The 23,390-nt window shown below is 42.1% G+C and overlaps 1 protein-coding gene across 2 annotated transcripts in view; it reads right to left on the bottom strand.

The window, feature by feature from the left end:
* LOC120532289 (ADAMTS-like protein 1) overlaps nt 1-23,390 on the bottom strand; it is a 447,743-nt gene that overhangs the window by 300,011 nt on the left and 124,342 nt on the right. For both annotated transcript variants that reach the window (XM_039758167.1, XM_039758166.1), the window contains exon 2: nt 19,099-19,218. In XM_039758167.1, the coding sequence (XP_039614101.1) occupies nt 19,099-19,218 (120 nt within the window). The remainder of the gene's footprint in view (nt 1-19,098; nt 19,219-23,390) is intronic.

Genomic DNA, 23,390 nt, shown 5'->3' on the forward strand with positions numbered 1-23,390 from the left:
ATGAAACCAGTTGTGTACTTACAACACTTGACAGATGCCGAATGTCACTTCAGCACAAGTCCTGCAAATACTGTCGTAATTGAAACAAACCATGAAACTCAAACCGATTATGACAGCAGCAATCCAAGCTGTGAGATTTGAGACAAGATTACTGTTCACATGGCCGACTGTACGTTACATGCTCAGAGTAAGCTCAACGCACAGCTTGGTCAGATTACAACCGGAGGGCCGAACTCACAATGTGGTACACAAAGAGATCCTTAACAAATAATTATTGAGATATTTTCCCTCAGTGTAAAAAGCTTTAATTTTCTTCTTAATAAAAATTTTAAGGCAGTACTTCGGCACTGCGAAGCGCGGGTATTTTGTTAGTAATGAATAAGTAGATAGATAGACAGAAGGCACTATATAATGAATAGATAGATAGATAAGGACTGGAAGGGGGCGGAGTCAGTTGCCCTCACTGGCACTGTGGAGGAAAAGGAAGACAACACAGTTAGTGGCAGCACCGCCTTCTCCTGGCCCACGGTGGGATTACACCCCTGAGTGGAACCAAGAGAGTGATGCTCTAATGTGCATACATTAGATCAGAAACAATAAAGAATTTCATTGTGCTTCTACCTGCTGGCCATTTTGTTTTTATTTACTTACTACCTGCCTGTGGTCTTCGGGACAAAAAGAACAACCCAGAGACTCCCTAGCAGTTTTATTATATTGGTGAACTTGCACAGGTGTCAGCTAAGGGAGCCACGATAGGTCATATCTCATCTGAGATGGACGTGTAGTCAAGTGCAGCTGTGGCACAAACTGAGTGGGACTGGCTGGAACCGTTCTCAGGCGAAAGTATGGCAGCTCGTTGTGTGAACGTACAACACGCATGTGACCCAAAGCTCAGTAGAATGACAAGTGAGGTCCAGGCAAGAGATGAAAAAATGTGAAAGCGGATGCATCTGCCATCTAGTGGCTGTGGTTGACTATGACCAGACCGGACAGCTCCACACATACACAGGTCTTTCATAGTGAGAACTGAGGTGCACACAAACGCAGAAATAATTCAAAAGTGCATGCCTGCGCCATCTAGTGGCTGTGGTTGAGCATGACCACAGCAGACTGCTCCACACACACACACACACACAGGTTTTTTGTTTTTATATTACACTAGCTGTGTGTGGTGTTAAGGGCAAATAAAACAACCCAAAGACCCCCTATCAGTATTACTATATAGCACGACGTCATGGTTGCATGGCACCGTTTGCTGCACGCAAGTCTTTGGTAGTTAGAAGTGAGGTGCATGCATGCACCACCTAGTGGCTTTGGTTGAGCGTGCACAGGGCAGACTGTTCCACACACACACACACAAGTATTTGGTTTCTATCTTACATATTCCTTCAAGCAGGGTTCACCACTTCTTCGGGGGGTTTGTTTGGTGGGTATTTTTGGTGTTTCCTTTTTTTCTCACACTTTTGTAACTAGGATACATTTTAAAACATAATTTCATTTTCTGATATGATTCATTTAAATATCCATCCACCCATCCAGTATCCAACCCACTATATCCGAACTACGGGGTCACAGGGGTCTGCTGGAGCCAATCCCAGCCAACACAGGGCGAAAGGCAGGAAACAAACCCCAGTCAGGGTGCCAGCAGACTGCAGGTCATTTAAATATGTTTAATAAAAATTTAATTTTAGAATAAAAAAAGAAACAATATACAGTGTCACACATGTATAACTGGAGGATCTCCTCCTAGGTTCTGTCAGGTTATTGAGCATGGGAAGGGCGCTATATAAATAAAACATATTATTGTTTTTATGATGTAATCACCCGCCGGCAGAGACGAGAGGGGGTGCTATCGCTAACTCTCTTTTCTCCTTTTCTCCCAGCAGCACGTGAGAGCACCTGACTCCGCCCCTTCTGGTTCGCCGGGTATAAGGATCCTGGACTCCCGGAAGGAGGCGTCATTTGGCTAACGGACTACCCGTGGTACGGAGCTCCCGAAAGCATTGACTACGTTATTTGAGAATTTTTCCGTTTTCATTTTGGCCCACAAGCCTGGGCTATTACAACAATACGGATGCTATTTTCAATTACTTTTCCAGTCTGTTAAAAGGGACGACCCAAATATTGATCAAGCCATCTGTCATTCTTGCAGTTCGGACAGAATGGAAATAAAAATGAACCTAAAACTGCAAATGCTAATAGGCACACGTCTGATGCACGAGCAGAGTGAGATTTCCTGATAACAAAATGGAAGTTGAACTATGAATCCTAAATGGGAGAGGCAGCCGCACTAATCACCGTGCCACCAGACTATATAAAGCTGCTCTGTGTGTTACGCCGAGTGCAGCGCGTGCCTCTTATGCTTTTGAAGTATTTTGTTTCTTTTTAAGGCTCAAACTTTTAATTTTTTTGCTCCATCACGAAGTCCTACTTAACCTTTCCTGCATTAGGCAGCCATCGTGTGAAAACTTCAAAAAAATAAAAATCCATTTAGCAAACATACGCAACGTAATTAAGTCCCCATTGCTCCTTTCTGCTTCATGTCAGGCGTTTTATCTAAACACTTAAAATTCTGACTTTAAATGCCGCCATCATATATGTGGACGACCTCGGCGCACATTTGCCAGTAATGGCTAACACATGTGTAATTATTAACATCGTGCCGGCTCGGTGTTGGGAGAATCATTTCTGTGTCAAACTGTCACTGGATGAAATATCGGCAGATTCAGGAGGTTCAAAGCAGAGAGGTCCGCACGGGTTTCTTCCATTCCGCCCTCCAGAAAATTCTGTTCCCCTCTGAAAGCGCACTCCAATTGAACCTGCAGCCTTAAACCCAATCCACCCGGACGTTGCGATCTTCCTTAAATGAGCGACCGAAGCGTTTCAGCTGTGTATTATAGTATATATAATTGGCTTCGATATGACGTCACATTCCCGTTTCTGTGCCGCTAGTAAACATAGACATATATAGTTGGACGCCTCATGCATTGTGTTGCCCAGTCGACACGATACGTCAGCGTGTCCGCCCTGTTGCGAGTGGCAAAAGTGCCATTTAAACTAATAAAAAAAAACAATAACGATTAAAACAGTATCGTTTACATAACAGATTTTGGCGAATCGTTTAAATGCAATTATTTATATCAATTCATAAACTAATAATGGCAATTATTAAATCATAATAATAATAATAATTATTAAATAATTCCTCTCATGTAAGTAACATTTCTTGGACTGCCTTCTTCCATCTCTGAAACATTTCTAGACTTCGTCCTGTTCTTACACTTACTGAAGTATCGGTTAATGCCCGAGTCACCTCACGTATACAGTAGATTACTGTAACGCTATTCTATCTGTCATCCCACAAAAACGTATCCATCGCTTACAACTTCTTCAAAATTCTGCTGCCAGGATAATAACCTGCTGCTCTAAATCCACTAAACATCTCACACCGATTCTCTCTCGACTTCACTGGCTCGCTGTTCACTACTGAATACGATACACAATCCCGCTCTGAACATTTCAAGCTCTCCACAACCTCACTGTGAATGAGGTGTCTACCTATATGTGTCTACGAGCAGCACTACCGCCACGCCACCGTGTGACTTTATTCTCGACATACACTTTTTTTTCCTTCACTGTGTTCGTATTTATTTTTTTTTTCTTCTCGGTGGCCATAATACGCTTCCGTTGCTTTTAAAATGTGGGGTTCGAGGTTCAACCTATGAATCAGTTGGCTTTATTAGACCTTAACGTTGACCTCCTTGTGTTAAAAACCCACAGGATACGGCGACATAGGCAGAGAAAACATCGCCGGCCGCCGCAGCTACTGGGCTCACCCTCTGACAGCGCGCCGTGTGTGTAATCTACGAAGAAAGGCGACAATTGTCGCGTTAAGTTCCTGTCGGATGTCAGTTTGGAGTTTTGATTGGCTGCTACAGCTGCTATAACACCGTTTTATTTGCGATTTCGGTGTTAGCCCTGAAGAGCGGCTACTTGTCACCTTGAAGGAAGCAAAGATGCCAACAGCACCCACGTATGCATTCGGCATTAATAATCCATAAAGTTACGTCATTAGCGCAAACCCACAAACTGTTTCGAATTCTCCATTATTATTTTGTTGATAATATTTGTATATATATATATATATATATAGTTAAGGGAAGGACCAAAAAATAATGGAAGAATAAATAAAAAAATTATCTCTGAAGGAAAAACAAACATGGACTGAAAGGAGAGCGTCCCTTATTGTCCCTTAAGTGCTGGGTAGGACCCTCAGGCAAGCCTGGCTGGTGGAGAGTGCATTCACCATGCCAAGTGCAGGTGGGAAGACAGTCAGGCATTTGCCTCAAAATCTACAGAGCTAAACAAACCAAACCCACCAGTCTGTAGAAGGTCCCACAACTGAGCAAACACCAAGCCATGACGTCAAACAGGATGGTGTCGAGGAACAGATTTGCGGAAGACTACAGCACTGAAGATTCCCAAGAGCCCAGTGGCCTCCATAATAAGTCTGGAACAACCCTGACTCTTCGTAGAGCTGCGACCTGTGGTCACTTCAATTGACTAGAATGTACTGTAATAGATGTGACTAACCCTAAGCCTAAGCCTAACCCACCTGCCCATAGAAGGTCCCACAACTGAGCAATGAGATGAAAGGAACTGCCAGCAGAGCTCAGAAACAGGATGGTGTTGAGGAACGGATTTGAGGAAGACTGCAGCATTGAAGGTTCCCCAGACACTAGTGGCCTCCATAATTCTTAAATATGGAAGAACTCTGAAACAACCACAACTCTTCTTAGAGCTGACCACCTGGCCCAACTGCAGAAAGCCAAAGGTCAGGGGAATGACCAACAGCTTGATACCCATTGTGGCCGAGCTCCAAGAGAACCCGTGTGGAGATGTGAGAAACTTCATAAAGGACAACCTGCACTACAACATGACACTAATTTGGGCTTTAATGACAAGAGTGGCCAGACACAGTGACTTTGCTTTAGGGGTCTTCCAGGCTAAAGCGTCACTAGCATCAGCACTTATTAAAGGTTAGCCCCCTCCTAGAAGCATGGGGGGCATCCCTGGAGTTTTCATGTGGTCAGCTGGTTTTGTCAGAATGCTGAAAAGGGAGGAACAAGGGGCTTCGAGCCAAAGTGTATTGGACAGGTGAGGGCGTTTTTGCTTGTTTGTTACTCCCACACTCGAAATCAGCTGGCTGAACTGGGAAGGGGGTCATGCATGAACTGTTTCCCTGGTGAATGTCCCCAGGAAGGGACAAGCAGACTTTATTTAGGGGTCATTGGAATTAAATTGGCAAGAAAATGGGATTGGATGAACCCTGTCGGTCCAGGGGTATGCCAAAACAATGTCGGGCCAGTATTAGACATGGCTGTCCCACCCCTCAGTCTCTCTTTCCTTTGCCAATTTTCCATGTTGAAGACCAACTCTACCTGAGACTGGCAAGCTGCCTGGGCCTGTGCAGATGATCCATTGACCTACAACAACGTTTATTTCTAGAGCACATTTTCATACAAATCGCGTAGCTCTAAATGCTTCACAAGATGAAGAAAGAAAAGTTTATATGAAATTAGGCAATACTAAGTAACAAAGAATAAAGTAAGGCCAGTTGGCCGGGAGGATGAGAAAAAACAGAAAAACAAAACAAAAAAAAAAATCCTAGATTGGCTGGCGGGAGAAAAAAAAAACAAACTCTGCTGGGGTTCTGAGGACATGAGACCACCTGGCCAGCCCCCACTGGGCATTGTATCTCACATAGATGGTCTAAAGCCGTGCTCATGGTTTTCAGGCTGCACGCCAAAGACTTAAATTATGATAATGTGCACATCTGGGGTGGTTCCTTGATCAGGTGGTGGTGGTGCAGATCCAGAAGAATTGAAAGCAACTGTAAGTCCTTGGGCCACCTGAAACTACACATCTAGTGTCATCGGGTCGTATGGTTTTGGTTTGCAAAGCCACCTTCTGTTTGCTTGTATGTATAATATAATGGATTACGTACAACAGATGATGAATTCAATGTGTAGCTCCTTCCCCTGCCTGCTCTTTTACTCTCTCTGACTGCCAGAGGTTACAGGGGTAAAGAAGGGAAGAGGGGAGGAAGAGCTAAAGTGCAGGAGCTGACCACAGAGAGGCAAGTGAATGAGATTTGAGGCTTTTAGTGAAGTCTCTCTCTCTCCTAGACTCCACCCCTTCTCTCTCTTTCTCCCCTAGACTCCACCCCTTCTCTCTCTCTCTGAGACCCCACCCCTTCTCTCTCTCTCTTTCTCTCTCATAGACACCACCCCTTTTCTCTCTCTCTCTGACTCCGCCCCTTTTCTTTCACTCTCTCCTAGACTCCACCCTTTCTCTCTCTCTCTTTTACTCTCTCTCCTAGACTCCACCCTTTCTTTTTCTCGCTCACTCTCTCTGACTCCACTCCAGCCCTTTCTCTCTCTTTTTCTCTGTCTCCTAGATTCCACCACTTCTCTCTCTCTCTCTTTCTCTCTCCTAGACTCCACCCCTTCTCTCTCTAACTCCACCCCTTCTCTCTCTTTTTTTCTGTCTCGCCTAGGTTTCTCTCGCTTTTTTCTCTCGCTCTCGCCTTTCTCTCGCTTTCTCTCCTAGACCCCACCCCTTCTCTCTCACTCTCTCTTAGACTCCACCCTTTCTCTCTCTCTCTTTCTCTGTATCCTAAATTCCACCACTTCTCTCTCTGACTCCACCCCTTCTCTCTGTCTCTCTCCTAGACCACACCCCTTCCCTCTCTCTTTCTCTCTCTCTCTCTGACTCCACCCCTTCCCTCTTTCTTTCTCTCTGCCAAATGTATGTGTGACGCCCCCCAGAATTTTCATTCCAGAAATGGCTCTGATCCTAACCGTGTAGAGGTCAACTTTCTCCCTGCATCCTGCAATTTTTTGTTTCTCTGGCATTTCATTCTTCATCCCACATCCCAAAGTCACGTGTTAAACTTAATTCAGGGCACAAGATGGGCACAGTGTGTGTTTGTGTGTATGTGTGTGTGTGAGCCCAGTGCTGTCTGTTGTGGATGAAGCAGCCCCGATGATGGGTTATTCACACATTCATTTTCCTTGCAGTGGCTTTTGAATGCATGTGCCGTATCACCACTGATCCATGACACGTGTTTTAAAGCTGGCCAGAAGAGCTACTATTTAAAAACCAATCATCAGCTTGAGTGTTGCGGACCACTAATCCAAACCATCAAAGAGTCGCCCATTCCGCAGAGTGCCGGTAGGCATGGGCGAGTGCCCATACGTGTGCCTGCTGCAGTCAGCATGTCCTTCATGTGGGCGGCACCACATGGCATTCCCAGCACCACATTACATTCCTGCTCTTCCTTTGTGTCTTCCTTCCTCAAAGTGCATGTCAGTGGAAAAAAAATATTAATAAGCAGGAACAAACCTCATGGAGAACATTCCAGCAATTTCTGGTTTATAAAAAATATTAATGTGAAATCAGCAGAGTCGCCCAACTTAGCAAGTATAATAATAATAATAATAATGTCTGCCAGCATACGTGGCCGGCAAAGTCATTATGGACGTGGGTTTTGGTGTCCCAGGCTAAGAAAGCTGAAAGTGGAATTCCATGCATGTAGAAGTGAGAGTTTGTCCAACGTTTCTCTGAGGGTCCTCAACAGGCCTAGAGGAGCAGCGGCCAAAAAGGTGGAAACGCTCAAGGAAATGAACTCCATGATGCAGAGAGCAAAAGTGACAGCCTAGCTTTGGGAATGGAAGATGGATAACGAAGAACGTCAAAGGAATAACAAGACGAGGACCAGGAGAAAGGCGCTGACTGCTGTGTCCTTCGTGACAGAAAGGCTTCTCCTAAAAAGGACAATTTGGTGTCACATTTCCAGCCACAATGAAGCACAAACAAATGGAATTCAGGCCTCAAAAAAGGCAGCCGAGCCACAACCCAAGTGACAGGCTTCTGACCTGCACAGACCCGGAAATAAAGCAAGAGTCTCAAAACGTCCAGAATGGAAGAGATGGGAAACTGCTTAAAAAAGTCTGGTCCAAAGATCAAACCAAAAGGAAAGGTAGTTTACAGTTAAAGAGGGTCCAAAACGACACCGAAAAAAGGGGCAACAATTGGGTTTACCTAAAAGAAAAAAATGGATTCATTCTGACAACGTGAATGCACAAGAGAATTCAAAACGAGTATGTTCTGTTACTGTACATATCCAAATATGGAATGAATGAATTAACGAATGAACGAACAAACGAACGAACGAACGAACGACGAACGAACGAACGAACGAACGAACAAATGAACTGTGCTACTCTTTATGTCACAATATTCTGCCTTAATCAACCCCACTAATACACTGTATAGGTCAGAGGGTATAAAGTGAATGAATGAATCTTACTACAGTATATGTCAGTTGAATTTGAATGAATGAACGAACAAACGAATGAACGAACGAACAAATGAATGAATGAACTGTGCTACTCTGTATGTCACAGTATTTTAAATTAAGAAAAAATAATGCGGTGTAGGTCAGAGAGTCCAAAGTGAATGAATGAATCTTACTACAGTACATATCAGTGACATTTGACAGAATGAATTAACGAATGAACGAATGAACGAACGAACGAACGAACGAAGGAACGAACGGTGCTACTCTTTATGTCACAATATTCTGCCTTAATCAACCCCACTAATACACTGTATAGGTCAGAGGGTATAAAGTGAATGAATGAATCTTACTACAGTATATGTCAGTTGAATTTGAATGAATGAACGAACAAACGAATGAACGAACGAACAAATGAATGAATGAACTGTGCTACTCTGTATGTCACAGTATTTTAAATTAAGAAAAAATAATGCGGTGTAGGTCAGAGAGTCCAAAGTGAATGAATGAATCTTACTACAGTACATATCAGTGACATTTGACAGAATGAATTAACGAATGAACGAATGAACGAACGAACGAACGAACGAAGGAACGAACGGTGCTACTCTTTATGTCACAATATTCTGCCTTAATCAACCCCACTAATACACTGTATAGGTCAGAGGGTATAAAGTGAATGAATGAATCTTACTACAGTATATGTCAGTTGAATTTGAATGAATGAACGAACGAATGAACAAACGAATGAACGAACGAACAAATGAATGAATGAACTATGCTACTCTGTATGTCACAGTATTTTAAATTAAGAAAAAATAACGCTAATACACTGTATAGATCAGAGAGTCCCAAGTGAATGAATGAATCTTACTACAGTATATGTCAGTTGCATGTGAATGAATTAACGAACAAATGAACGAACAAATGAATGAATGAACTGTGCTTCTCTGTATGTCACAATATTTTGAATTAAAAAAAAATAACGCTAATACACTGTATAGGTCAGAGGGTCCAAAGTGAATGAATGAATCTTACTACAGTACATATCGGTGACATTAGACAGAACGAATTAATGAACAAACGAACGAATAAGTGAACTATACTACCCTGTATGTCACAGTATTCTGAATTAATGAATCCCACCAATACACTGTATAGGTCAGAGGATCCAAAATGAATGAATGAATCTTGCTACAGTACATATCAGTGACATTTGACTGACTGACTGACTGACTGACTGACTGACTGACTGAATGAATGAATGAATCTTGCTACAGTACATATCAGTGACATTTGACTGACTGACTGACTGAATGAATGAATGAATGAATGAATGAATGAATCCTGCCGCTCTATATGTCTGTGAACTCTGAATGATTGACTGCATGAATTCCAACGGTGTCCATATCAGAGAATTGTAATAAATAAATGACTTAACCAATCAAATAATTACTCATTTTGCTATATACTAGTGACTACAAATGAATGAATGAATGAATGATTGAACGAATGATACCAATGTACATATTACAGAATTCTGTATGTAAAAAATGAATGGATCCTGATGCTGTATATATTCAAATTCTGAATGAATGAAGGAATCCGGCCGCTCAATTTGCCAATAAATTCTAAATGAATGAATGAATCCTTTTAATACACAGTAAAGGTCTGAGAAGTTTAAGTCAATGGGTGAGCTAACCTTACTGTAGTGTTAGTCAGAAACATTTTCATAGAGGAGTAGAGCCAATTAATCCTGTTACACTATACAGCAAATCCGAGAATTGTAAATGAATGAATGAATGCATTAGTCCATATCAAGGAATTCTAAATGAGTGAGTAACTTAATGAATAAATTACTTAATTCTGGTGCTGTATATATCACAGGATCCAAAATGAACGAATGAATGAATACTACCAATGTATGTGTTAGAGAATTATGCATGAATGATACCTACTACTGTACTGTACACAGTATATCCAAATTTTAAATGAATGAACGATCAAATGATTCCTGCTATTACATATGTCAAAATTTTAAATGAATGAGTGAATGAATAGTGTTACTCTATAAGTCACAGAATTCTTAATGCATGAAGGAGTCCTGCTATTCAGTGTGTCAACAAATTCTAAATAAACGAATGAATGAATACTACTAATACAGGTCTGAGAGTTTAAAATGAATGAATGAATCTTACTACAGTGTTAGTCCCTGACATTTAAATGAAGGAGTAAATGATTGAATCTTGCTACTCCATACAGAGAATTCTAAATGAATGAATGGATGAATGCATGTATGCCCTCAATGTCCATATCTGGTAATTCTAAGTGAATGAGTAAAGACCGCCCTGCAGTGGGCTGGCGCCCTGCCTGGGGTTTGTTTCCTGCCTTGTGCCCTGTGTTGGCTGGGATTGGCTCCAGCTGACCCCCCGTGACCCTGTAGTTAGGATATAGCGGGTTGAATAATGGATAGATGGATGGATGGATGAATGAGTTAATCCTGATATTGCATGCATCAGAGGATTCGAAATGAATGAATGAATGAACACTACAAATGCACACATTACATAATTAAGAATGAATAAATGAATGAATCCTGCTAGTTTATATAGCAAAAGTTTGAATGAATTAATAAATAATTCCTGCTACTGCATGCATCCGCATTTTGAATGAATGAATGACTTTGTATATCACAAAGGTATGAATGAATGAAGGAACCCTGCTGCTCAATATATCATTAAATTCTAATGAAACAAATGAATGAATGAATCCCACCAACACACCATAGGTTGGAGAATTTTAAATGAATACATGAATCTTATTACAGTGTTAGTCCTTGGCATTTAAATGAAGGAATACATAAATGAATCCTGGTACTCCAAAAATTATATATCTGAAAATGAATAAGTGAGTAAACGCATGAAAGTAACCAATGCCCATAACAGGGAATTCTAATTGAATTAATACACGAATCAGTCCTGATACTGTATAAATCAGATGATCAAAAACAAGCGAACGAATGAATGAATGATTGAATGAATAAATGAATGAATTAATGAATGAATTAATCATTGCTACCAATGTACATATTAGAGACTTAAGAATGGTTCCTGATACTGTATATATAACCAGATGTTCAATGAATGTATGAATGAATGAATGTTGCCTGCTACTGGATACATCCACATCTTGGATGGATGGATGGATGGATGGATGGTTGGTGCTACTCCGCACATCTCCGAATGCTGACTGAACGAGGCCGCCCTGCCCCTCCATCTGCCACTGAACTCTAAATGAGCGAATGCTGCTACTGCATACGCATGCCAGGGGGCACAAGTGAATGAGTTCCTCACAGAAAGGTCTTCTATGACAGAAGGGGATTTGACCGGGTGAGCAGTTCACAGTTGGAAGAAGGTGATGCTGCAGTCCACCGTGGCCCCCCACGTGTTAGGTAAGAAGTGGGCACACACAATACCAACAATGAATTTGGATGCCACCCAGCAGGCACTTGTCCCTGTTCAGAAGCTTTAACCACTACAACCCCCTGCCTGGCACTAAGAGCCACTAAGACAGCACAGTCATAGGCGTTTTTATTTTTGGGGGGGTGTAGTTTGGGCTTTGACCCCCCTGCCAAGTATATTTTATGATACTTCACTATTCCCACTAATCATGATTTATGTACTTTCTCACTCCCCATTAATTCCTCTGCCAGGCAGACATGGCGGCACAGTGGTGAGCATGATGGCCCGATAGAGGGCCAGCACCTTGGGTTTGAAGCTGATGGGATTTTCATGTTCTCTCCATGCCAGTGTGGCCGCCTTCCAGCCACATCTCCATTATTCTAAATTGGCACAGTATGAATCTCGGTGTGTGCCCCATGGTGGACTGCCACCCCATCCAGGGTTGACTCCAGCCTTGAGCCCAGTGCTGCCAGGGTTGGCTCCAGCTCCCTGTAAACCTGAACTGGGTTTGAGAATTTGAATGCTATATTAGAAAGCAGCTTAGGCTGGCGTTCATGAGAGAAAGGCACTATAAAAAAGAGAGCATCTGCGGCATCTCCTAAGATTTACAGCTTTGTGTGGATGGCTGCTGCTCTTACATACTGACAAGAGGCATGAGTGGGCAAAATGTCTTTCAGGGCATTGTGGGGGAGGCCAGTATAGCACTCTTTACACGAGGTGCACGGCCAAAATGGAGTCCGCCAGGTCAGGGTTTCACTGCTCTGCCCCAGTCACCAAAGCACAACAGCTGCGTCTTTTGCAAAAATCAAAGACAAAAAAAAAGGAGTCAAGAAATGAAAACATGGAGCGCTGCCCAGATTTCTGTAAAATAAAATGGTATTGCTCTTGGCATCCAGACAATGTGAATGTTGAAACAAAGCCCCAAAAGGAGACAAGTGTTCTTTTAATTAATCGTCGGCCTGAAAACGCAGAACACAGAGGCTGGAGAGGCACAAGGCGGAGGAGAAGGAGAAGGAGGGCAAGGGTGGCGGGTGCCATCGAGAAAGGAGAGGCAGCAGCCTGAAAGTGGCGACTGTGAGGGTCCGTGGTGAGTGGATATGGGTGCAGGGAGTATTGTAGGAATACAAAATTCAATAAATAAAAAAAAAAATCTGAATAGCGCAAGCCACTCCCATTCAGGGTGTTTATAAGAAACGTGATGACTTGCTTCATGGTGTTCTTGAGGAATCTGCCATTTGTCACTAGGAAAGGATCAAAAATCGAAAATAACCTCATATTCGTAATTGTTGACCTTGGAATAGCCGGAAACAATACCCAACATGCTTATGTTTGAAATTTGTCATTTTTAACCATCTGGGGGTGGCGCTTAGTGGGCTAGGACCACTGGTGAAGAATCAAATATCAAAACTATGATCATATTCATGATCAGCAACCCTGAAATAGCATACAATGGCTTCATTTCATTTGTTTCTGCCTGACACCTCCTGGCTGACTGGTATGCAAAAATGCCCAACTATGATATACCATTCAACTCCAAGCTTTGTGGGGTTTCCCTCTTTTTTGGTCTTCTAGACCCCAAAATCTAGACATTTTTTGTAGGCCATATTTTGTGCAGGAAGAAACACTGTTAAGATAAAGAGAAAACCAAAAAGCGTCTTCAACAAAAAGGATCGTTTTTCTTCACACATGAAACAACATATCAAACATTAACACAGCTTTTATGAATGCCATACCAAATGGCATATAACAGAGATACTGTATGTGTATTACATTTTACATTTCAACAGCTGGCGCATCACAAACATTGGCACTGCATTTACAAACCCAATATCAAATGGCATATAAGAGAAATACGCAAAGCATCTGTCATTCCAACAGATGGGGTATCACAAACATTGGCACTGCATTTAAAAAACCCAATACCAAATGGCATATAGGAGACATAAATATTGCATTTGTAATTCCTACAGATGGTGTGTCACAAACAGCACTGCATTTACAAATCCCATACCAAATGGCATATAAGAGAAATATGCATTGCATGTGTAATTCCTACAGATGGCACATCACAAACCTGAACACTGCTTTTACAAATCCCACATCAAATGGCATATAAGAGATATATACATTGCATTTGTCATTGCAACAGATAGTGCATCACAGACAATAGTATTGTGTTTAAAAATCCCATACCAAATGGCCTATCATAGACATATGCATTGCATGTTACACTGTAAATGTTAATTCTGAAGTCTACGTTGATTATTTAGATTTCAACCCATCACAGATGAGTAGCACAGCTAGTTCAACTTAATAAATGGAATAGTGTCTTTGTGTCTGTCTGCATGTTCATCTGGTTTCTTTGTCTGTGCTTTTCAACAGATGGCGCATCACAAACATTTACACTGCTTTTACTCTTCCTGTACTAAATGTCATGTAAGTGAGACATAGCACCAGGGCAGACATACTGCACTGCAAACGTCGACAACTTAGATATCAAGCCATCTTACACAGGTAGCACAGCTAACGGTAAAAATAATGAAAGAAGAAAAAGAAAAGAAAATATAATAAGATAGGAATTTGGTCTAAGCAAAAATATACTGAAAAAGATACTCTCATGAGCACCGAGATGGAAATGCAGAGACACACACATATACAGTGCATCCAGAAAGTATTCCCAGCGCTTCATCACTTTGTCCACATTTTGTTATGTTACAGCCTTATTCCAAAATGGATTAAATTCAATTTTTTCCTCAGAATTCTACACACAACACCCCATAATGACAACGTGAAAAAAGTTTACTTGAGGTTTTTGCAAATTTATTAAAAATCAAAAAACTGAGAAATCACATGTACATAAGTATTCACAGCCTTACGCCCTGTGTTGGCTGTGATTGGCTCCAGCAGACCCCCATGACCCTGTAGTTAGGATGTAGCAGGTTGGATAATGGATGGATGGATGGATAAGTATTCACAGCCTTTGCCATGAAGCTCCAAACTCAGCTCAGGTGCATCCTGTGTCCCCTGATCATCCTTGAGATGTTTCATTGGAGTCCACCGGTGGTCAATTCAGTTGATGTGACCTGATTTGGAAAGGCACACACCTGTCTATAGAAGGTCACACAGTTGACAGTTCATGTCAGAGCACAAACCAAGCATGAAGTCAAAGGAATTGTCTGTAGACCTCCGAGACAGGATTGTCTCGAGGCACAAATCTGGGGAAGGTTACAGAAAAATTTGTGCTGCTTTGAAGGTCCCATCATCTGTAAATGGAAGAAGTTCAAAACCACCAGGACTCTTCCTAGAGCTGGCAGGCCATCTAAACTGAGCGATCGGGGGAGAAGGGCCTTAGTCAGGGAGGTGACCAAGAACCTGATGGTCACTCTGTCAGAGCTCCAGAGGTCCTCTGTGGAGAGAGGAGAACCTTCCAGAAGGACAACCATCTCTGCAGCAATCCACCAATCAGGCCTGTATGGTAGAGTGGCCAGACTGAAGCCACTCCTTAGTAAAAGGCACATGGCAGCCCACCTGGAGTTTGCCAAAAGGCACCTGAAGGACTCTCAGACCATGAGAAACAAAATTCTCTGGTCTGATGAGACAAAGATTGAACTCTTTGGTGTGAATGCCAGGCGCCACGCTTGGAGGAAACCAGGCACCGCTCATCACTAGGCCAATACCATCTCTACAGTGAAGCATGGTGGTGGCAGCATCATGGAACTGGGAGACTAGTCAGGATAAAGGGAAAGATGACTGCAGCAATGTACAGAGACATCCTGGATGAAAACCTGCTCCAGAGCTCTTGACCTCAGACTGGGCGACGGTTCATCTTTCAGCAGGACAACGACCCTAAGCACACAGCCAAGATATCAAAGGAGTGGCCTCAGGACAACTCTGTGAATGTCCTTGAGTGGCCCAGGCTTGAATCCGATTGAACATCTCGGGAGAGATCTTAAAATGGCTGAGCACCGACGCTTCCCATCTAACCTGATGGAACTTGAGAGGTGCTGCAAAGAGGAATGGGCGAAACTGGCCAAGGATAGGTGTGCCAAGCTTGTGGCATCATCTTCAAAAAGACTTGAGGCTGGAATTGCTGCCAAAGGTGCATCGACAAAGTATTGAGCACAGGCTGTGAATACTTATGGACATGGAATTTCTCAGTTTTTATAAATTTTAATAAACTTTTTCATGTTGTCATTATGGGGTGTTGTGTGTAGAATTCTGAGAAAAAACATGAAATTAATCCATTTTGGAATAAGGCTGTGACATAACAAAATGTGGAGAAAGTGATGCGCTGTGAATATTTTCCGGATGCGCTGTACATGCTAATCGAGAGGCAGGTATGATCACATGGATATTTATTTAACAAACAGACAAAGCTGAAAATATTTAAGTCTCTATTTAGTTCACCTGCCTAGGAAGAAGCTTCCAGTGATGGTAACAACATAATCTTAAATAAAGTTTAGCAGGACAGCCCCTAAAAACCATACAAATTAAATTTTGGAACTTGAAATGAAAGTAGTAGACTAATATAGTCGCAAAATTTAAGCAAAGCATAATGGTTATCTTTAAACATTTACCCCTGATTCATAAATGCAAATAAGGCAGTATGGCCATCCAATCAGACTTTATTTAAATCGGCCTTTAGCAATGCAGGCAAAGCCTGTAGTCCTGTTGCTGCGTTTATTGTTTGATTTTACTTTGCTGTGTCTTTGTCTTCTGTGCTATGTCAGCTTAAATTATTACTATGATGATGATGATTATGATCATTATTATTGTCATGTATGTTGTAGCCTATAATTTTGCCTCCCAGTCAGTACCCTGGGTCTTACAGTGCCAAACATTAGGATTAACACCCTGGCTCAGTCTGTTTGGAGTTGGCACCTTCACTTAGGTCTATGTGAGTTTTCTCCAAGTACGTCATTCCAACGTCTGGTATTATGAGGGTAAATCCGCCAGGCGTCCTCTCCACAGTCAACTCCTGCCTCGCACCTGGTGCTGTCAAGACAGGCTCTGTCGTTCCTAAGCTATGTGAGGTCATATAAGGGATCAATAGATGGATATTATTGAAGTAATTCTTAACACTTCTCACCGTATTTCACAAAATCTGGTTGCAATTTCCATTCACACCACTGGGTGGAGTTTCTGAGCGCTGCAAATCAGAAAATTATCTTGGTGAGTTAATCAACGAAATAACCGTCTGAATGGAAGCAGAGGGCATTTTCTGCCCTTAAAGCTCCAAGTCAAGGAGTCACAAGAAGTTAACAGCACACCCAAACCTTTAGGACTTGAACCTTAAACTACCCAAGAGGTGGCCGATTCAAACTGCGACACACCAAATCTGTAAACTGGCGGCCATTTCAGCTCGGCACATTCTTCAGCTGATCTGACTGCAGGTGCAAAGGGGGTCCATACAACAGGAGAAGGGCAGCAAAGCTCAAGCAAATCAGTGAGGAAGACACAGCACATCACAAGGGGGACTTGGGCCGTCGGCTCCACAGACACAGCCATCAGTTTAGGGCTCTCTATTCCCAGAAATTGTTTATTTGTTTGTTTGGATTTTTAAATTACCTGAGAACACCAACGGCACAGGCAGCAGAGATGAGACAGCTTAGGTAGAGCGGGCTGACCTGACATGTGGCGCCTTTCACATCTACACGCTAATTGTATAGTGCCTTTAACTTCTGCAAAAAAGAGCTTCTCATGTCCATCAATCTATCTATCTTTTATATAGTGCCTTTCATATCTATCTATCTATCTATCTATCTTTTATATAGTGCCTTTCATATCTATCTATCTATCTATCTGTCTATCTATCTTTTATAAAGTGCCTTTCATATCTATTTATATATCTATCTTTTATATAGTGCCTTTCATATCTATCTATCTATCTATCTATTTATTATATAGTGCCTTTCATATCTATCTATCTATCTATCTATCTATTTATTACATAGAGTCTATCTTTTATATAGTGCCTTTCAAATCTATTTATCTATCTATTTATTATATAGTGCCTTTCACTCTATCTATCGATCTATCTATTACATAGAGTCTATCTTTTATATAGTGCCTTCATATCTATCTATCTATCTATTATATAGTGCCTTTCACTCTATCTATCGATCTATTAATCTATCTATTACATAGTGTCTATCTATCTTTTATATAGTGCCTTTCATATCTATCTATCTATCATACAGTGCCTTTCGTCCTATCAATCTATCTATCTATTACATAGTGTCTATCTATCTTTTATATAGTGCCTTTCATCTATCTATCTATCTATCTATCTATCTATCATATAGCACCTTTCACATCTCTTTGTCTGTGTCAATCACATTATGAACTTCACACGTCTGTCCATCTTTTATGTAGTTCCTATCAAATCTGTCTACATATCTCTTAATGGGGATCACTGTCAACCCCTGGCTTGTACTGAGGAGAAGGATCAAAGGAGCATATTTTTGAGAAATCGGAAAAATACAACAGAATAGTTTAGAAGAGCAGCAAAATAAGGATAAAGGATTTGTCTAACAGAGGATTCACAGTAAGAGGGTCTCAATACAAACTCCACATAACAGAAACCACAAAACTAGTCAAGAAGCAGAGTTCAAAACCAAAGAAAATATAAAGCTCACAAATCCCACCGAAGTGCACCACATTGTATTGAATATGACCTGCCCTGAACTTCAACTCCCAGCCTGCCTTTCTAGGGTAGGGGGCGGGCCCTTAAAAGTGATGGATGTTTGGCCCCGCCTCTTGATGAGCCAACCCACAAAAAACAAGAAACGGGAGAAAACTGCAAGATAAAAACAAATATCTCACTATACCTTGCAGAATAAAAATAACAGACGATACATTAGACAAATAATAAATGAATAGGACAATATTATTTAAAAAAAAGAAAATAATTAATGACAATAAAAAAAGAACTAAGAAGATAAAAGTCACAATTTAAACTTAAATAGCAAAAGAACCCGGGCTTGACCATAACAGTGCCTGCTGAGAACAACTCAGTGCCCTCCGACCACCATCTCAGTCCCACCTCCATCAACTAACATCACAACACAGGTAGGCTGCCCATTAGACCAGTGACTGCTCACAAAAACATCAATCCATCTGCCCATCCATTTTATGATCCAGGACAGAGCGGAGGGGATGATGGAGCCTCTCCGAGCAAGTATACGGTGCAGGGCAGGACCAGCATAAGAAAAAAATAAAATACAAAAAATAAAACAGCCAAAGCCTAGCTTAAGTAATAAAATCAGCACCTACGGGATCATCGAACTTAGGATTTGCCAAGGTTTCAAAAATGGATTCTTCTGGGTGGTCTTCCATTCGGACAAGCGGGTACTCCCGTAGAAAGACGGCTCCTTCATCTCCATGTGCGCAAACCTGCGTGAGAAGAAGAAGAATTAGAACAGCGCAGTTGAAATACTGAAGAGGGCGCCATAACGCTGATGGGCTGTTTTAGCATAATTTGACTTTTTAAATGCAGGATCAGATAGACTGTGAAAATGAAGGGGGGGCACTCAAACAAAGACCCGGCTAGTCACAATTAGATAGATAGATAGATAGATAGATAGATAGATAGATAGATATGAAAGGCACTATATAGATAGATAGATAGATAGATAGATAGATAGATAGATAGATAGATAGATAGATAGATAGATAGATAAAGGCGGCTCTCCACAATACCCAAAATGCCACAATACCTGAAGTCACCATCATTTGCCATGAGATGTTTTAGTTCTTTTAAATTATAAATTCCTGTTCATATTACACTTTTATTATAAATATTCCTGCTGTTGTGACTATAATAACATCCCATACTGATCATGTGACTATTCTAATATTGCTTCCTCTCAAAAGTCACTACCTATTAAAATGATCTCCTTTCTTATTGTAACATGTGATGTTCTTCTCACCCTCATCATCATTTCATTAATGCTTTTTACTTGTGAAATTTTCACAAGCACGATTTGCAAGTATATATACTGCTCACAAAAATTAAAGGAACACTTTAAAGAAACACATTAGATACATCAGATCTCAATATGAAGTTGGATATCTATACAAATAACGACAGGGCAATGTCTTAGGAACAAAAGGATGCCAAGTCTTTTAATGGAAATAAAAGTTTTCTGCCTACAGAGGGCTCAATTGTGTAGACACCCTAAAATCAGAGTGAAATGAAGATGTGGCAGGCTAGTCCATTTTTCAAAAACTTAATTTCTGCTACTCAAAATGCTTTTCAGTATCTTGTGTGGCCCCACGAGCTTGTATGCATGCTTGACAACGTCGGGCATGCTCCTAATGAGACGACGGATGGTGTCTTGTGGCATTTCCTCCCAGATCTGTATGAGGGCATCCCTGAGCTGTTGTACAGTCTGAGGAGCAACCTGGCGCCTAATGGACCGAAACATAATGTCCCACAGATGTTCTATTGGGTTTAAGTCAGGGGATCGTGAAGGCCATTCAATTGTTTCAATTCCTTCATCCTCCAGGTACTGCCTGCATACTCTTGCCACATGAGGCCGGGCATTGTCGCATTAGGAGGAAACCAGGACCTACTGCACCAGCGTAGGGTCTGACAATGGGTTCAAGGATTTCATCTCGATACCTTATGGCAGTCAGAGCACCATTTCCTACGCAGTAGATGTCTGTGCGTCCCTCCATGGATATGCCTCCCCAGACCATCACTGACCCACCACCAAACCTGTCATGTTGAACGACGTTGCAGGCAGCATATCGTTCTCCTTGTCTTCTCCAGACTCTTTCACGACTATCACAGCTGCTCAGGGTGAACCTGCTCTCGTCTGTAAAAGTACAGGGCCAGTGGTGGACTTGCCAATTCTGGTGTTCTTGAGCAAATGCCAGTCGAGCTCCACGGTGCTGGGCAGTGAGCACAGGGCCCACTACAGGACGTCGGGCCCTCAGGCCATCTTCATGACGTCTGTTCCTGATTGTTTGGGTAGAGACATTCACACCAGTGGCCCTCTGGAGGTCATTCTGTAGGGCACGAGCAGTGCTCAGCCTGTTCCGCCTTGCACAAAGGAGCAGGTATCGGTCCTGCTGATGGGTTGAGGACCTTCTACGGCCCTGTCCAGCTCTCCGAGAATAACAGCCAGTCTCCTGAAATCTCCTCCATGTTCTGGAGATTGTGCTGGGAGACACATTAAACCTTCTTGCTGCAGCACGTGTGGATGTGCCATCCTGGAGAAGTTGGACAACCTGTGCAACTTCTGTAGGGTTAAGGAATCGCTTCATACTGCCAGTAGAGATGATTACTCAAGCCAAAACTAGCACGAGTGGAAAACCAGCCAAAAAAGATCAAGAGGGAGAAACTTGAAATGACCTCCACATGTAAAACCAGTCCTGTTTTGAGGGTTTTCTAATTGTTGCCACTTTAGTGCACCTGTCGTTAAGTCCATGAACACCAATACAGCTGAAAGTGATTAACAATGACCTCAGCTGCTTAACCAACCAGAAAATTATCAGACAGGTTTAATTGATTTCATGCCAGGCCCAATAAAAAAAGTGTTCCTTTAATTTTTGTGAGCAGTGTGTATAAAATCCAATGTTGATCTGTATGTCTGTCTGCTTTTCACAAGAGAACTACTTAACGGATTTAAATCGTTTTTTTTTTCTAGAATTTGCTCGAACATTGAACAGCATGGTGGCACAGTGGGGTAGCGCTGCTGCCTCGCAGTTAGGAGACCCAGGTTCACTTCCCAGGTCCTCCCTGCGTGGAGTCTGCATGTTCTCCCCGTGTCTGCATGGGTTTCCTCCCACAGTCCAAAGACATGCAGGTTTAGATCCTAAATTGTCCCCAGTGTGTGCTTGGTGTGTGGGTGTGTGTGTGTACCTTGTGGTGGGCTGGCGCCCTGCCTGGGATTTGTTCCGGCCTTCTGCCCTGTGCTGGCTGGAATTGGCTCCAGCAGAGCACAGTTGGTCTGCAAGTTGGCAAACATCCGCCACGGTGCCGACTTGCAGACCAACCACAAGCGTTACCTGGTAGGTAACCACCCATACAATCAGATTGTGATTCAGACTATGAATGCCATTAATGTAATTACCCCGATCTACATGCTGTCAAATAAATGAACCACTCGCCGTTGCAGAACATTAACGAGGCTTCACCTCTGACGCTAACGTCCGAGGTTCGATTCCCGAGAGGAGGTGCAGTGAGTTTGTACGCCTGATGAGCCCAGAATTAGGGCGAAACACGTGTCGCGTACTCTTTGCATTATTTGACAGTAAAAACCATATATATACTAGGGGGCTTCGTGCGCCGTGTTTGTTTTTCGGATACACACTTTAAGATTTTTTTTTTCTTTGAATTGTTTCTATTTCATTCGTTTCACTTTTATTTCAGAGCTCCTGTAAAAACAATATTTGGAATCTTTTACATGAGGTTCGTGTGACTTGTGCTTAATGACTTTGTACCCTAATTCAGGACCGGTTTCTCTGTTTGGAATCTCAGCTCAGACAAAACGATCTTCATCATCAGCAGTTAATCTTTTTTTTTTTTGCAAAGTAACCAATAAATGCATGCGAGGTAAACTCCGTTTTTGAAATTCTCTGATTTAAACTTCAAAGCCTTACAATATTTTTACATATCACCTCTGTCCATTGTCGCAGTAGGGGGCAGTAGTGCTCCCTTGAACCCTCAGGTACCACGCCAAACACCTGGTAAAAGTGCTACAATTATTCTTTTTATTATAATAATGTGCACCAAGCACCCTCCACTCCACACTATTCATAAACCACAATAACAATAATAAATCAATAATCAATAATCACAATCCTCCACTCCCAGACGCGTTGCCCTCCTACCACCCAGCTCAGCTCAGTCTCTGGGAGTTCCCTCAGTCCTTTTATATTCCCTGACCCGGAAGTATTCCCAGTCCCCAGTCCATGTGATCTTGTATCACTTCCGGGTCAGGTAAAAAGTACTTTTCTTCATCCCAGAAGTCCATCGCTCTTCCTATGACGAACTTCCGGGTCATAGTGTACAAATAAGTCTTTGGTCCTCCCTGCAGCTCCCTCTTGTGGCCCCTGTGGTATCCAGCAGGGCTGAGGATAAAAACTACATAGTCCATGACTCCCTGCTGGTCTTCGGGGCACCTCCATACTGCAGGGAGGGCTCCATCTGGCGGCTTGGGGGACTTGGCCGGGATAAACTGCCAGGCACAGTCCACACCATATATTCGATCTCTATTCGCCGAGTAATAATTTCTGTTTTTTTGCATTAATGCGATCTTTACTTTCTTTATTCTGGCACTGTCGTTTTTTTTCTGCTTTCATATTCGGTATCGTGCTCTGCATGTGTTTCGCGCCTACATTTTTTTTTTTACGTCTTTTGAATTCCAGCTTTCATTTTCTCTAACCTGCTCTTCATGTGTTTGGCCCCCTTGTTTTTTAACCTCTTTATGACATTTTGCTTTGTTTTCTACTCTTTGTCTTTTATTTCTGACCTCGCTTTGTCCTGGTTTTTTCAATGACACCTGGTTTATTGGTGATGATTTTTCCCTTTTTTGGGTAATAATTTCCGTTTGTTT

This window comes from Polypterus senegalus, chromosome 7, assembly GCF_016835505.1.
Source record: "Polypterus senegalus isolate Bchr_013 chromosome 7, ASM1683550v1, whole genome shotgun sequence".
Lineage (NCBI taxonomy): Eukaryota > Metazoa > Chordata > Cladistia > Polypteriformes > Polypteridae > Polypterus > Polypterus senegalus.